The 14,761-nt window shown below is 42.7% G+C and overlaps 1 protein-coding gene across 3 annotated transcripts in view; it reads left to right on the top strand.

The window, feature by feature from the left end:
- The window catches only part of tspan4a (tetraspanin 4a), an 89,771-nt gene that overhangs the window by 20,254 nt on the left and 54,756 nt on the right, over nt 1–14,761 (top strand). For 2 of the 3 annotated variants that reach the window (XM_071534284.1, XM_071534285.1), the window contains exon 2: nt 1,086–1,165. In XM_071534284.1, coding sequence (XP_071390385.1) covers nt 1,103–1,165 — 63 coding nt within the window. In that variant the 5' untranslated portion in view covers nt 1,086–1,102. Of the gene's footprint in view, nt 1–844; nt 1,166–14,761 lie in introns of those variants that run through there. The other variant, XM_071534283.1, reaches the window with a different exon arrangement.

Below are 14,761 nucleotides of genomic sequence, written 5' to 3'. Positions count from 1 at the left end.
TGACATTCGCAATATCATCCTTCCATCCCCGTATCTTGTTCACTTCTCATTTTTCCTGTCTCTCTTTATATGCATGTCAGCAAAAGCACAGCGACAGTACGCCACATGGGCATTGCTGAATCCTCAGAGCTGAGTGTAGCGTTCATTTCTCAGCGGATTGTGTTATTACGGTGTAAAAGAAGTTGATTGGCTGAAGTGAGGGTGTCATCACCCCCCTGGCCAGAGCACCTGCTGTTTCTCATGAGACCAGGTAGGACGTTTTCTGGATTATTCTGCCAGCCAAAACCAGTTGGAGAGGTCGAATCCGAGCCCTCCAACAGTTTGCCTGATTGAACTGTTATGAAAATGGAATTGAAAAACAGCTTATCTCTCGGAGCATGACACCTGTGTTTGAGGGATTAGGGAGCGGAAAACAGGGATGTGCAGATGTGTGTGTGTGTGTTAGGATTATGTCCTAAATACACAGAATTACACAGGTGTTGCAGCAGGATTATGCAAAGTCTCTATCTGAATATAGTGGCAGAGTAGGATTAAGGAGAGGAAGTCAACTCAAGTGAATGACAGCACATTATCTTCCACAGATTAACTCAGATCGGGTTTTTGATCATGTTTGGTCTGTAACTAAATCGGCTGATATTCTGACAGAGCTCCAGGTTCGATAGGGGTCATAATTATTTTTGAGCTCCACTGGAGATAGGTCAAAGCATTTCCCAAATACGACGATCATCCCTCGGTGGAATCACTTAGTTTCTGGGCCTTCGCTGTGGACTCTGTGCCTCTGAAGCAGAACTGAATTACAGAGCGTCACTATTAAAGACTCTTCGCGGCTCCTTCACCTCTCATAATGAGACGCTCCAGCACAGACGAGACTCCGTACCGGCGCAGTCCGTCTCTGGACAGCAAACCGGACACGCCGCCGTTCACCTCCGGGTTTCACCGCTACAGTGGGGAGTTTGAGTACAAGCGGCCGCCGTTTGCGTTCGGCTTCCACACGGCGAAGGGGCCGCAGACGTCCAAGGGGCGCTACGCCCAGGGCAAGAAGTATGTGGTGTTTTACCTGGACCTCTCCTTCATATTCCTCCTAGAACTGCGCCGCTGCAGGATGGCCGAGGGTTGCATGATGGGCCTGCGCTATGGGATGGTCTTCTTCAACCTCCTCTTCTGGGTGAGTCCATTATTTTCAAATTCAGTATCACTGAGTGTGTGTGTAAGTGCTGTGTGTATGTGTGTGTGTGTGTGTGTGTGTGTGTGTGTGAGTGGGATGTTTGTTTTGCTTTGGAGGAAAGGAGGTCTAGGTTGAATCTGTCTTGTTTTTTAAATTGTTTTTTGGCTCGCCTTATGCTGTTTTTTTAAATTTTATCTAGAGACAGGTCTGTTATGTCCGCTCTGTGCAGCCGGAATGGTGTGTGTGTGTGTGTGTGTGTGTGAGAGAGAGAGAGAGAGAGGGAGGGAGACAGAGAGAGCGAGAGAGAGAGAGAGAGAGAGAGAGAGAGAGAGAGAGGGGGATCATGCATTTAGATTGTGTGTACAAAGCCCACTGTGTGGGTGAGTCAAGGTTTTTCTGTTCCCTATATGGTACTTCCAGTGTGGGTGTGCTGCATTGTCTTCTGTGGTAAGCTTTGGCATGTTTTCAGAGCACGTCGTGTGCATCCCGGCTTATCACACTGTTAGCGCTATACTGTAATTCTTCACCTACTTCTACTTCGCCCTCCTCCCTGCCAATAGCGCTTCTCGGCTCTTCCATAAAAGCATCTGCTGTCAGTCTGCTCTATCTGGCTGATCCTATCTGTGTACCAGGGGGACTTTTGATGGCCTACGTCTATCTGCCTCTGTCAATCCCACTTCGATAGCCTCACTTCAGATCACGTCCATTCACACCGCGAAGCCTGTCAACTTCGACCGGTGTGCTTCAGATTTAAAGATCTCTATCTCTTACTTTTTCTGGCCTTGGCTCGCTCTTTGCTGTCTGTCGTGACTCGTCCGGAGCTCTGAAGGGACGCTGGCCCCTGTCGTTCCCTCACTGGGGTCGCTTTGATTCGTCGTACGTCCATTCTCATCGGTAATGGAATGAGACCTTGGACGCAGAATGCAATCTGGCTGCCAGGATTCAATCTCCCCGGGGAACGAATGACCTCTTCACCTCTACATCTTCTATCAGCTATAAACTGCTGTCAAAATGGGGTCAAAGTATTTGTGATTAGCACGATCTGTGTGTGTGTGTATGTGTGTGTGTGCATTACAGCTGGCAGGGACAAGGAATGTTGGCCTTCACCAGTGAGGGGTAAAAAATGACCACTTAGCCAGAAAGAGCTACAGCATTCTTCTCCTCAGAAACCATTAGGCTCATTATGCCTGAGGTGAAAAAGGAAGAAACTCCTCAAATCTTCAAAACAATCTGTCAAAGCTGTAGCTGTTACACTGAAGATGGCCAGTTTCAGACCTTAGTATCTCCACCTTATCAATAGCAATTCACAAGCCAATTCACACTCATAAGCCAACTGGTTCACCTTTCGGACAGCTACGTTGGTGCCATTCACATTTTATGAACACCGCAAAATAATTAGCATTCAAAATCAAGACTTTTAAAGAGCTATGTCACAGCCAGTTTCGACTGGTCAGTTGCCAAACCGCATGCCTTGATATGCCAGAACATGAGGAAGGGCTTTTTAGGGGTAATTACCTCCGCCAAGGAGGTAATGGTTTCACCTGCGTCTGTGTGTTTGTATGTTAGCAGGATATCTCAAAAAGTTGGGCACGGATTTGCACAAAACTTGGTGTGAAGGTTGGTTATGGGCCAAGGAAGAACTGATTCATGATGAACTTTTCATGTCGATTGGTCCAAAGGGGGCGTGGTGGTGGGCGTGGCATATCACCAAATGGTTCAATACTTGCTTGCGGGGTGTTGTCAGACATGGCGATGGTCTGCGCTCTGCTGAGCACATTTTCTAGTTTTACAGTTTTTGAATGTGACCTTAATATTCTATGAAAAGGAGATCATTTTTCCCATTCAAATTATACTGGGAGACCAAAATGCTAATCTTATAAAAAATGCTACCAAACTTGTGAGCATTTTAGTTAGAGTTTTCACCCCAAACCGTCTGTTTGTCTATTTGTCTGTTAGCAGGATTTCTCAAAAAGTTATCAATGGATTTGCATGAAACTTTGTGGAAAGATTGGTCATGGGGCAAGGAAGAGGTGATTAACTTGTCACACCAATTGACCAAAAGGGGGCATGGCAGTGGGCGTGGCTTCTCAAAAAAGGCTCACGTAACATCATCAAACTTTGTAGCCTATCAGCAGACAGAGAGAGAAGAGGCAAAGCCTCCCTTATTGGCTCAATCAAACAACATGCGGATACTGGAGAGCTCATTACCTGTTTGCCCACCCTGCTAATTTTTCCAAAACTTGGTCCAGTGTTAGAGGGGCAGCTCTAATTGCCACTGAACACATAAAGAGCTGATTGGTTGTGTTGTGATAATCAGCTAAAAGGCTTAAAAGTGGCAATAATTTGAACAGGCAGATCTGATGTCGCATTTCAGGTCCAGTCATGAAAATGTTTGAATCTCCTGATGTGAAACAAGGTGGTAATGTGGCATGGAAGAAATTATGAACTATTAGTGAAAATCCGACAGGTGAAACTGGCATATATTGACAACTGCATAGTGTTGATGGAGGTATGCGCTCTACTGAGTGCCATCTAGTTCTGATTGTTACATTGAATCATAGAGTGGATGGATGTTCCCTTGTCCTCTGGCAATATGACACAGACCAGCTGTGCTACACCTTTTAAAAGTGTGAATAAAGTTGACTAATCATCTAGATGGAACAGCAAGCAGTCAATAAACGTAAAATAAATCGTTTAGAAATCCCCACGGTCATTTTGTAAAATAAGCTTACATAGCTAGCAGCAAATTGACTGGTGCTAACTTGATGTCAGATACTGGTTTATGCCGTTGTAGCACTTAAAAAGCCCCTCGTCCCTTGAATAAAATGCATGAAAAGAGGCTTGCTGGGAAGCATTTGATAAACAGTGAGTAAATTTACAGTGGCGTTTTAGCCCAAGTGAAAAAAAGGGGAGGTGAATACTCTAAACAGATTTTGTATAAATTGTATAACTTCACATAAATCAGATCAGTTCAGATGTGGCGTGCTTAAATGGCTTTTTGGCTTAAACTGATTGCTGGGGGAGGAATGCTTCAAAAGCGACATTACTTTTGGGGACAGTTTTGATCTGTTTTGATTTCAGAGAGCCTGAGCCTCAGACTCTGGCCTCTGAATATGACAAATTGTATGGTAGGGAGATCATCCTCTGATTTATTGTCCTCTGCAATTGCTCCTTTTAACTCAGCATGTGAAGGGGGGGTTGGTGCTGAGTTGTCTATTGATACAGTAATTTCCTACCATCAAAATGAAAGAGTGTGTTCAGTGCGTACACCAGTAGCTGCCAACAAAAACATCGTAATCCATATTCAGTGTCTGCCTATTGCTCATACTGCTGCCTTAAACAATTGAGGTGTGTCTTCGCCTCGATTTTACATCAGGGAAGAAAATAACTAAATCATTTCATTTTTTGTAGATCGATGTCCTATCACTGGTTTTAAAAACATTTCATGGGATTACAAAGAATGTAAGTAGCCAAGTGAGAGCAACCTGCCCAGTTGCCTCGTCAGGAACAGCTTGTTTGTGATCTTATTATCTCATCTTGCGTCCATTGACTGTACAAGGAAGTTATCAGGCTATAAATTAGTCTACTTGTCATTTATTAAGTGCATGTCCCACATGATTTCCTTATGCAATAGCAAAACAACACACAGAGGACAGAATGAGTACACACTGCCAGGGAAACACATTTTTAGGGGATACAAATTTTGGCAAAACACCGGAAAAATCCTCTGGCATGCAGGAAATGAAGCAGCACCAGCGGTTTGTTTGGAATAAGCAGAAGAAGAACTGGATAGTTTGCATGAGCAGCGATAGCCACCATGGCTGAGCAGACAAAGAAAAGAGCGCCACCTCATTGATTACCGCTTTTAGCAGACAGTCCCATTGAGATTAAAAATCTCTTTTGTGAGAGATACCGGACCAGGGAAGCAGCAGCAATGTTCCGGTCCCAACATACACAGGGACCGGAACAGCAAGACTTCACATACAGTGCAAGAAGACAATGTTAAGATATCGCCGTTGTCGTCTGAAAGCCTTGTAATTTTGGTGATTTTCGTGTTTTAACTTTAATTGGAGGATTACGTGGTCTTCTATGGGTTGAGAAAATTGCACAAGCCTTATGAAACCTTTTCAAATTCCACTGGATAAACTCGAAAACTGCATGGTGGTCAATCTGATTTGGTTCTGGTTTTCATAGTTCCTGAACACTGGACATTTGGGAGATACAGGGTTTTCACTCGACAAAAAATGAACTATTTATGAGCAAATGTCTTAAGATGACTCCTAACTTCAACACTAATGTGCTTAACTTTAATGCCAGCGGTCAATATGGGAGAGTAGGTTTCATTTGTTTTAAATGGTGGATATCTAATTTTGTCATAATTAGTCAAAGGCCTACAGTATGTTTACAGCTGTAGAGGCAGATGTTGAGTGTTCAACAGTCGGCCAGTGAACTATGAGGGAGTTCTACTGAGTTGGATGAAATGGATGAAATAAGTTACAAGCTTTATGAAGCATGAGCCAGCTCCGTCTCCCAGAGCGAAGTTTTCAGGTCAAACGGTTGCTCGGGTGCTTAGGATTGGTGGCAAACCCTCCTGCTCTGTTTTGCTCTCTGGCGTCACGCGGCTCCCTCGCATCGGGCAGCAAACTGCCAATCACCCGTGCAGCAGCGCGGACAACATGGAGTTTGTCCTTGGAACAGCAGGAGCCGGAGGAGAACTAAACTGTGATAGAAGATCGGACGCTTTTTATTATCAACTGGTAAAAATTTGACCAGGGGAGGCTGTAAAACTTTGAGCTTCTTCAGCTGCATCAGGAAGGACTTTAATGATCTTTCTTAATTAAGCAGGAGATATTCTCATCCCTTTTGGCGTTGTTGGTGATGGTGGATCAACGTGATCTCATAAAATCTCATCAAATGAGCACGAAGTCTGAAGCACAGACTACGTGTTGTGGACGCAAATTATGTGAAGATTATGTTCCTCCACCACAAATTGGATTCTGTGACAACAGCTCGAATTGGACACAGCATTTTCAGCTAAAGGTTGGCTAATGTTTAGGTTTAGGCAAGTAAAACAGCTTTGGTTAAGGTTAGGAAACTAAAACAACTGTATTTAAGGGTAGGGTTAAGGTTACGGTTAGGTTTAGGCAACTAAAACAACATGGTTAGGCTTTGGTCTTGGTTAAATAAGAAAAACCTCAGATGAAAATTAAAACTCACAATAGAAATCTCCTTCGTAGAAGCTGGGAATTGAACCCAGGTCACTGGAGCTGCAGGTTAGAAAGCTCCTACAAAGCTACTTTCCATCACTCTATTTCAACATCACATTACTTGCTATTTCTAGTCGTGCCTACTTCACAAAACCCTTTTGTGGTGGGATCACTTTCTTTCAGTTTTCGTGCACGGAGCACGTATTTGCATTTTAAGACTTTGTGCTTATTTCATGAATTTTCAGGAGATCCGGCTGTGGCGGCTCTTTGGAGCATGAATGACTGAATTCACAACTGAGACATGTATCTGTTGCAGGCAGGTTCAACAGTGTTCTGCTTCAAGTTGTTGGCAGCCATGAATGAGGTGCTCAGTGGCAGCTGGTGCCATTCTCTCCAGGTGGGGAAGCACCAATTATCCCCCACTCTCCACTCCCCACCTCCCGCTGTTAAATACAGTCACACCAATATGTACAAAGCAATAAAACATAATTATTGAAAAACGGGAGAAAGGCTTTAATTTCTGTGAAAACAAAATGTATCAAAATTACAAAAGTACAAAAGGTGCTATCCAAAAGAGCCGAAAACTAAATTGTCTCAGAACCGTAACCACAGCACTGTCACCTTATGCCAAAAATATATAGTTTTCCTCAGTTTTCCTCTGTCTGTTGATTGCTTTCCTGTTGCAATATCCTGTCGATAAGGTCCAAGCTTTTACTCTTCGCTTCTCCTCCAATATATGTCTCTGAAATGGTTTTTGGTTACGGGATTTTACTCTTTTTCCTCTATGCACCATCTGTGAAGCTGTGCTGCTAATAGTGCTGGCCATGTTAGCTACTGCTGTTTTCACTCTGACAGTGATTTTGAACAGAAAGAAGTCCATGTTCGTCCAGGACAGACTGGGCTCACTGGCTCCAATCACTGCCTTTTCAAACAGTAAAGCATTTAAAAACATTTCACAGGATTACAGACTGAAAGTAGCTTACCGAAAGCAACCTACATAGTTGCCTTGTAATGAGCAAAGGTCACGCTTGTTTGTGATCTTATTATCTCATCCACTTTTTTTACAATTAAGTTGTCAGGCTATAAATTTGTTTACTTGTCATTTATTAAGCACTTTTCCCCCCACGATAATTTCCTTGTGTAGTTGCAAAACAACAACACACTGAGGACAGAACGAGGACACACTGACACACTGGGAAATACATTTTTAGGGGATGCAAATTTTGGCAAAACACCGGGAAAAACCTTCCGGCACGCAGGAAGTCAAGTGTTTTACATTTCCAGAAGCAGCAACAGCGGTTTGTTTGGAATAAATAGAAGAAGAACTGGGTAGTTAGCGTGAGCAGTGATAGCCACCATGGCTGAACAGACAAAGAGAAGAGCGCCACCTACAGAAACTCAAACTTCATCTACAGAAAGTCCAACACACACCGAGAACACAACGAGGACACCCAGCCAAGGAAACACATTTTAAGGGATACAAATTTTTGCACAACTCTGTGAAAAATCTCCTCAGTTCTTTTGCACCATGTACACACATGTGCAGAACTAATGGAGCCATTTCAAACCCCCTCCTGGGCGGAAGTAAGGGATTTGTGGCAAAACTAGACTAAATACAAACATCTACAAACTTTTAAATTAGTTTTTATTGCAGAGATAATGCATTTGCACACAGTCTAGAGCCATACAATATTGAGTGAATATTATTAAAATGATTTTTAAATAACTAATAACCTAGGTAGGGCGCCCTCTGCTGACCAGCTGCCACTGGAGGCTTCCACCTCTCTCTGTCCCACAAACCTAAGAAGTCTGATGGACAGGTGGCCGGAGAGACAGTTACTGGTGTACAGATGTAGAGGAGAGGAGGGATCACTGTGCTCACAGAGAGCGGTGAGATGTGAAGGGCCTCTGCGACGCAATTGGTGTTTTATCTGTCAGGAAGTCAGTTATCCATGCACAGATTAAGGGGCCAACTATCAACCGGAGCAGTGTACCGTTGAGCAGTTAAGGGATGATGGTGTTGAACAGAGAGATCAAAGCAGAACTCCGGCCATTTTTGACCTGAATCCTATTTTCCCATCTTTTTTGCATCATATCGATTCCAACCAACATCTCATCATCAATTGCCTCACTACAGAGCTACTTATGTCTTGCTTGGCAGGGTTTTCGGCTCACCAACACAGTGCTAATGCTTCAATGGTCACTCCAAAAATCAACAAAGTATCCACAGCTTGTCTTTTCCAACACTGACTGATGATTGCTCTAAAAAGATGTAAATGAAAATTATCTCAAGTCAGCTCTTTCTCATACAGTTTTGATGCTACCTTGACCATTGCTTTAGCACTACCTTGTTTTCCTGTGAAAATTGTCAGGTCATGGATAAACTGAAAATTAAATCTATATATGTCTCATTAAAGAGTTTGCATCAATATGTTGAAAAAGACATGCTTTAAGTGCTTTTGGGGCTGATTTTTGGAGAGTCCATCGACTCTATAGGACTAGATTGGAGAGCAGCACCCAGGCAAGTAAGACATAAGTAGCTCTATAGTAGGGCTGGGCGATATGGACCAAAAATCATATCTCGGTATTTTTAGGCTGAATTACGATACACGATATATATCTCGGTATTTTCTACAAAGTGGGCTACATGTTCAGTTGTAAGTAGGGCTGGGCAATATGGACAAAATCAAATATCACAATATTTTTGACCAAATACCTCGATATCGATATTGACAAAATTGTAGGGATGACTATTGGTTTGCTTTCACAAAATATTTACACAATGAGATTTTTGATAAATAATCATCAGTAATGTGGATATAATGACTAAGTGGGTAAAGGCAAATAATAGAACAGCTACAACAGTCTGGTGAGTTCAGAAAATGACATCACTTTACTGTAATGCAGCCTTTAAAACCAGGAAAAGACACTTATGCCATATCACGATATTATGATATCCAAAATATAAGACGATATCTAGTCTCATATCACGATATCGATATAATATTGATATATCGCCCAGCCCTACTCTATAGTGATGCAGTTGACAAGACTGTCGTTGGAGTTGATCTTTATGATGAAAAATTTGGGGACAATATGGGTCCAGTTATGCTTCAAGTCAGCAAACAGCATCCAGATGCAGGAGCCAGACTGTCCGGGACAAAGTGTTGACGTCACTGACCAATTTGCTCTCGAGGAAAGTGAAAGGGGTCAAGGAGTCAATCTGTGACACAATTTAGATTGGACGGTAATAGGCCCTTAAAGGCCTTCATTATGACTGAGGTCAGGGCCGCTGGTCTGCTGTCAGCGGTGGATGATGTCATACGGAAAATGGACTTTCCTGGGAATGATTGAAGATGCTGGTGAAGGTTTTGCTTTCCTGATGTTTTGCTGCAGAAAAACAAAATGCACATTCTCCTTTGCGATGAGGAGGATAGCAGTGAGGCTGTGGGAGTTTGAATTTAGCTTTACTGAGGGACTTAGGCTGGGAAAATTGGTGACATCTTTCTTTACTGCTCAAAACTTGTTTCTACAGACAGGTCTTCATATAATTTGTTGCTTCTCATTCTTATGTTATGCTCCTATGGTTTTATATTTGTTTTGTTCTTGTGTAACCTTGTTGGCATTTTTATTGCTTGCCGCATTGACTTTTGTTTATTATTATTTTATGGTTTGTAAATCCCTTTCAAACGCCATTTTGAAAAGTTCTGTATAAGTGAAGTATTAGCGTTATTTTTGTTGTATTTTTGTAGTAGTAGTAGTAGCAGCAGTAGTATCATTATTAGCGTTGCACACACTGTCTTTGACACTTTGTCTCTTTCTCTCAAAACAAACGTGGAGCAAAGCCATCACACAGTCTGAATTTTGATTTCATGCTTTCATGTCATAAAAAGGTGCGACAATTTGCAGATTGTCATAAAAATGTTGAAAATCCTTTTGAAGCATTGCATAAAAAGGAATCGTAAGCGGGCGTCTGTGTGTGTGTGTGTGTGTGAGGGAGGGAGAGTGACAGTGTGTGTGTGTGTGTGTGTGTGTGTGTGCACACATGCCCACATATGCCACACACTGTGGTGCTAAGACATGCCACATCAACAGACACACTTCAAATTCAAATTGGAATCCAATAACTATTCACTTACTTGGGGCTAAATTCAGTTATCCTTATGTTAATTTCTCAATTACCTTAAGTGAAGGAAATAAGCCCAGCACTCTGACCTGGTGTATTAGCGTGTGTCGAGTGGGTGAGAGGGGTCTGGGTATCAGCTCTTCCCAGGCAAGGCAACAGAAAAATGTTTAAAGGGAGAAAAGGATTTCTGTGCCCCAGGGCAAATGCCCATGAGCCCCTAAATGCAGCTGAAATGGCTTCACACTGAAATTACAATGACAGCGGGCTTCCCAAAAATATCCTACGATGCACAACACTAATCGTCTTCAGCGGAAACCACCACAGAGCTGAAGAGTGCCCCACAGCTACAAAAGACCAAAATAAGGCTCTCAATTACAGTCATTTCTTAATTAATCTTGTTAGCACAAACTTGGCTTTTCCACACGGCGGGGGGGTCGGGGGGGATGAAACCCATGCAGAGGGTGAGACTGGAAGACAGCAGGAAGAAGGGAGAGAGTGAAGATGCCTTCTCAGAAGTTGTGTTTACTTGTCATCGTAATGTAGGTCAGAACCCAGTGGAGGATCCATAGATTTCCAGAGTTGTGAAGGGGTTGCATCTGTCTCCCCTGATTTAGCCAGATCAATAGAATTTGCCTTCCTAGTGATCTGAGATCCGCCCCGCCCCCTTGCACACACACCCCCCCCACCCCCGCCGCCCCACAGCCCATCGATCTGCAGCAGGACGGGGGACGTGCGCAGCATGATCGGTCCAGATAATAGGCCCGCAGTTTGCATTTGCTGAGTTTGGCATGTTTGTGCACGCTCCTCACAAACAACAATAGCACAGCAATGTTCAACTGTGGGGAAACTGCTAGACCTGGGCATGGGGGATACAGTGGGATAGCATTTTATCATTTCTTTTCTTCCTATCATTATCATCACGGTGTATTGTTTAGAATTTATGACACTTGCAATTTTGTTTATGCCACATTGTGTCCAAACATCACCGGTGTTTCCAGCCGGAGTCTGGCAGATTCTGTTGTGCTGTGATTATCGGTCAGTTCTGGCAGCTCTATTTGCTTAGCCAATTAGAATATTCATACTTAAATATTCACTAAACACACCAAATGTTTCTGACACTTACCAATAGTCTGACAGTTGCTGTTGAATATTTCCTTTAATAAAGCACTTCTGTTGTCATCCTCCCTTTAGAATCACATTACAAAACATATTCATGCTTATGCTCTAGAGATTTGGTGACATGTAGACGCAACAGAAACCATCTAGATGGTTTGTTCAGTGTTAGAGAAGTTAAAATCTGTGCTTGGACCAGTGGCACCTTACAGGGTTCGATGTCTGGCATGGTTTTAGGTAGAATTTACATTTCCAGATCCACCGTAAAAACATATTTTTTGCTGCACAATATGTTTTTTTTTTCTCCACGTCTGTCACTTCCTGGGGCTTTCCTAACAAAATAAATGTGAAGCCTAGAACATAAACATGACTAGCCTTAAACCATGAGATCACAACCATTCTCTAGGACAATATTAACAGCACTCTTCATGCATAATAAACAAGTTTATTCACTGAATTACGTGCTTCAGAAAATACTCAAACAGTGTCAACTACAGTGTTCTCTTGAGGCAGGAAGAAGAGCTCTCACTCCTCTCCAACACTTCCAGATTAGCCTGAGGACTGAGTGGAAGTACTTAGTGAGCGATGTGCTCACTATTTTGTCAGTATCCTGACAGTGAATTGTCTTTCTCCACTGCATCAGACTGCTGTGACTGCAGTGAGCTGCACTGTCTCTACATAGATGTCCTTGTATTCGCACACTCCCAAGGTTGGGCCAAAAATTAATTACATCTGGTATGCAAAACAGGACATTTCTTTCTTTATTTAAATCAAGTTAAAAATACAAAACAACATCAACAATACTGCATTTACTGACAGAATAGCTTTAATAATGGTAAGCCAATTGCACTACCAAATATTTGTGGAAAATACTCATATATTTAATTGCTCTATGTAAATCTGCTGAAATAAGACCCATTACTGGATTTGTTCCAAGATCTAATGAAAGTTTGTGAAAAAATATTTATACCGATTTGCACGGAACCGCTGATAGTTGATGAGTCAAGAAAGGCTGGCAGAATACAGTGTCTGTTTAGGTTAAGTAGGCTATATTGAGTAATCACAGTTGACAGATCTGAGAGATGAACATTTTAAATATTCATAAAGGACACTTAAGGACTAGATGTGTCAGAGCAGTGTGCACTGTGGTTTAGAAAACAGCATGGCCTTGATTCTATAAATGTAGCTGTTCTGTTTTGCTAGGTAGGACTTATTATAGAGGTGGGTCATTCTTTCTTTTTAAGGAGACTGTGGAGGGATTCTAGGATATCACATGCCAGACCTGGAAGCTGAGCCTCAGCCTACTTCAATATACACTGGTTTGAAAATCATCCATTTAAGTGAGATTTACCCAGAGTCAAGTTACTGCCCATCGGTATAATCCCCCGATCCCAGCCTGTTTTACATAGCTGCCCAAGTGTGGCCGCTTGAGGCAGAGATAGAAAGGTAGTTGGGGTCTTTTTGAAAAACCAGCTTGAAAATGAGACTGAACATAATTTGCTGTAAGACAAGGATCCACAGAGCAAAATGTCTCTCAGGTGTCTCTCAGGTGTGCATATGGAGAGCGTTTCTGTATTAGCATACAGCAGCGGGCTGTTAACCCTCGCATCAGCGAGAGACCCCCGTCTTTCTCTCCCATCCCAGATGGAGAGCAGATGGAAGCAGCGAGCTCTAACACCCCCGCCAACTCTGCTGACGCAGGGAAGAAAAAGGAGCTCGATATACCTAATTGACAGCATCTTGTCGCGAAAGGAACGGTACTTTAGGGTGCAGTGGAGTCCTATGTGGAATGCATAAACACCCGAGTGACATTGATCAGTCGAGTGGATCCTGGTGCGGCTGTGGGATTCAGCATGAGCAAAACTTCTTCTGTGCAGCGAATAAAAACGGGATCGATGTTAATTACCAATAGCTCTCAGGGCTGGAGGAGCCCTGGGATCCTCCCTTGTTTGAGGAATGATCAAAAGAAGCCTCTTCAATTTTGCGCAAAGTGTATCATGTCATGTCATGTGAGGATTATTTATTAATGTGCTGTGTTCACAATGAGATGTCGCCAGGAAAAGCAAAGAGACGTCAGGAGGGGATGAAGGGGGTGGGTACAAAATCTTTAGTAACAAGTCACTTATGCCCAGTGAACAAGCGGTGGTGTATAAGTAATGTCAATCTGAAGAGAGATAGAATTCTTTCTGATATATGGCTCCGCGGTTCCCGCTCACTTGATAGTCTCTCTCTGGAAAAAAGCCTTTATATTGATATTCTCCCTCCCCTCCACGGTTTCTATTATCTCTGTGGAGAAGTTGAGCTGTACTCTCCAAACTGTCAGGAAATATTGCTAGATGTGGGCTTACTCAGAGTAGAATATAAAATAGAACAAAATAATATAGTGTCATATGTAGAGGTGATGTGAATTCCTTAGTGATGTAGTCAGCGTAGGTAAATGGAGCATGTGGACTTCTCTTTCTGGGCGTACAGAATAAGTTTGCCTTTGACACACCGACCAGCTCCACATCCACTACACCGGTAGAATCCTTCAAATCCTTTTACATTATCACATCAAAAACGCGCTTCTTACTACGCACTCACACATATAACCCAACCCTCACCTACTCAATCGAACACTATACACTATAATTTGATATGTTGTGGCTAATCACACATTTTACAACCATAGATTTTCCTGTCAGGAGTGGTTTCTGGAGCAAGCTTCACCTCTGTCAAGAGCATGCATCAATTTAATTAGATTATGCTAACAACATCCACCTCGTAATTACACCCAACACCTGCTTGCCACAGTCAAGCTCCTTCAATATCACACCGCACTCAGTGCACACAAAAAGGTGATATATTGCCATTTGCATGCATTTTTTTTCTCCCTGGTCAAAATTTCAGACCGAGAAAATAATCTATCTGGAAGGCCTTGTGTGCTAAAACGGGCCGGTGTATCGATCAGGCTTGCTTTCCATTGTTAGAATTGAGTTCTCTGTCTTTAGAAATAGAGAAATAGTGGTCTTTCAATCCTTCAAAAGAGACAGCCTGAACCTTGAAGTGTTCAAAATGGGTTCTCTGAGTGCTTTAGCTTATGTGATTTTTTCAATGTGATAGCTGACATAAAAAGTCCAATGACATTTTATCGCCTTTCTTCGTGCTGCA

The sequence above is a fragment of the Centroberyx affinis genome, unplaced genomic scaffold, assembly GCF_046629955.1.
Source record: "Centroberyx affinis isolate AG114_WGS23_722 - 3 ecotype Tasmania unplaced genomic scaffold, CSIRO-AGI_Caff_v1 ptg002510l_1, whole genome shotgun sequence".
In the NCBI taxonomy this organism is placed as follows: Eukaryota; Metazoa; Chordata; class Actinopteri; order Beryciformes; family Berycidae; genus Centroberyx; species Centroberyx affinis.
Note: the sequence above shows the minus strand (reverse complement) of the source record. Positions and strands in the feature narration are given on the sequence as shown.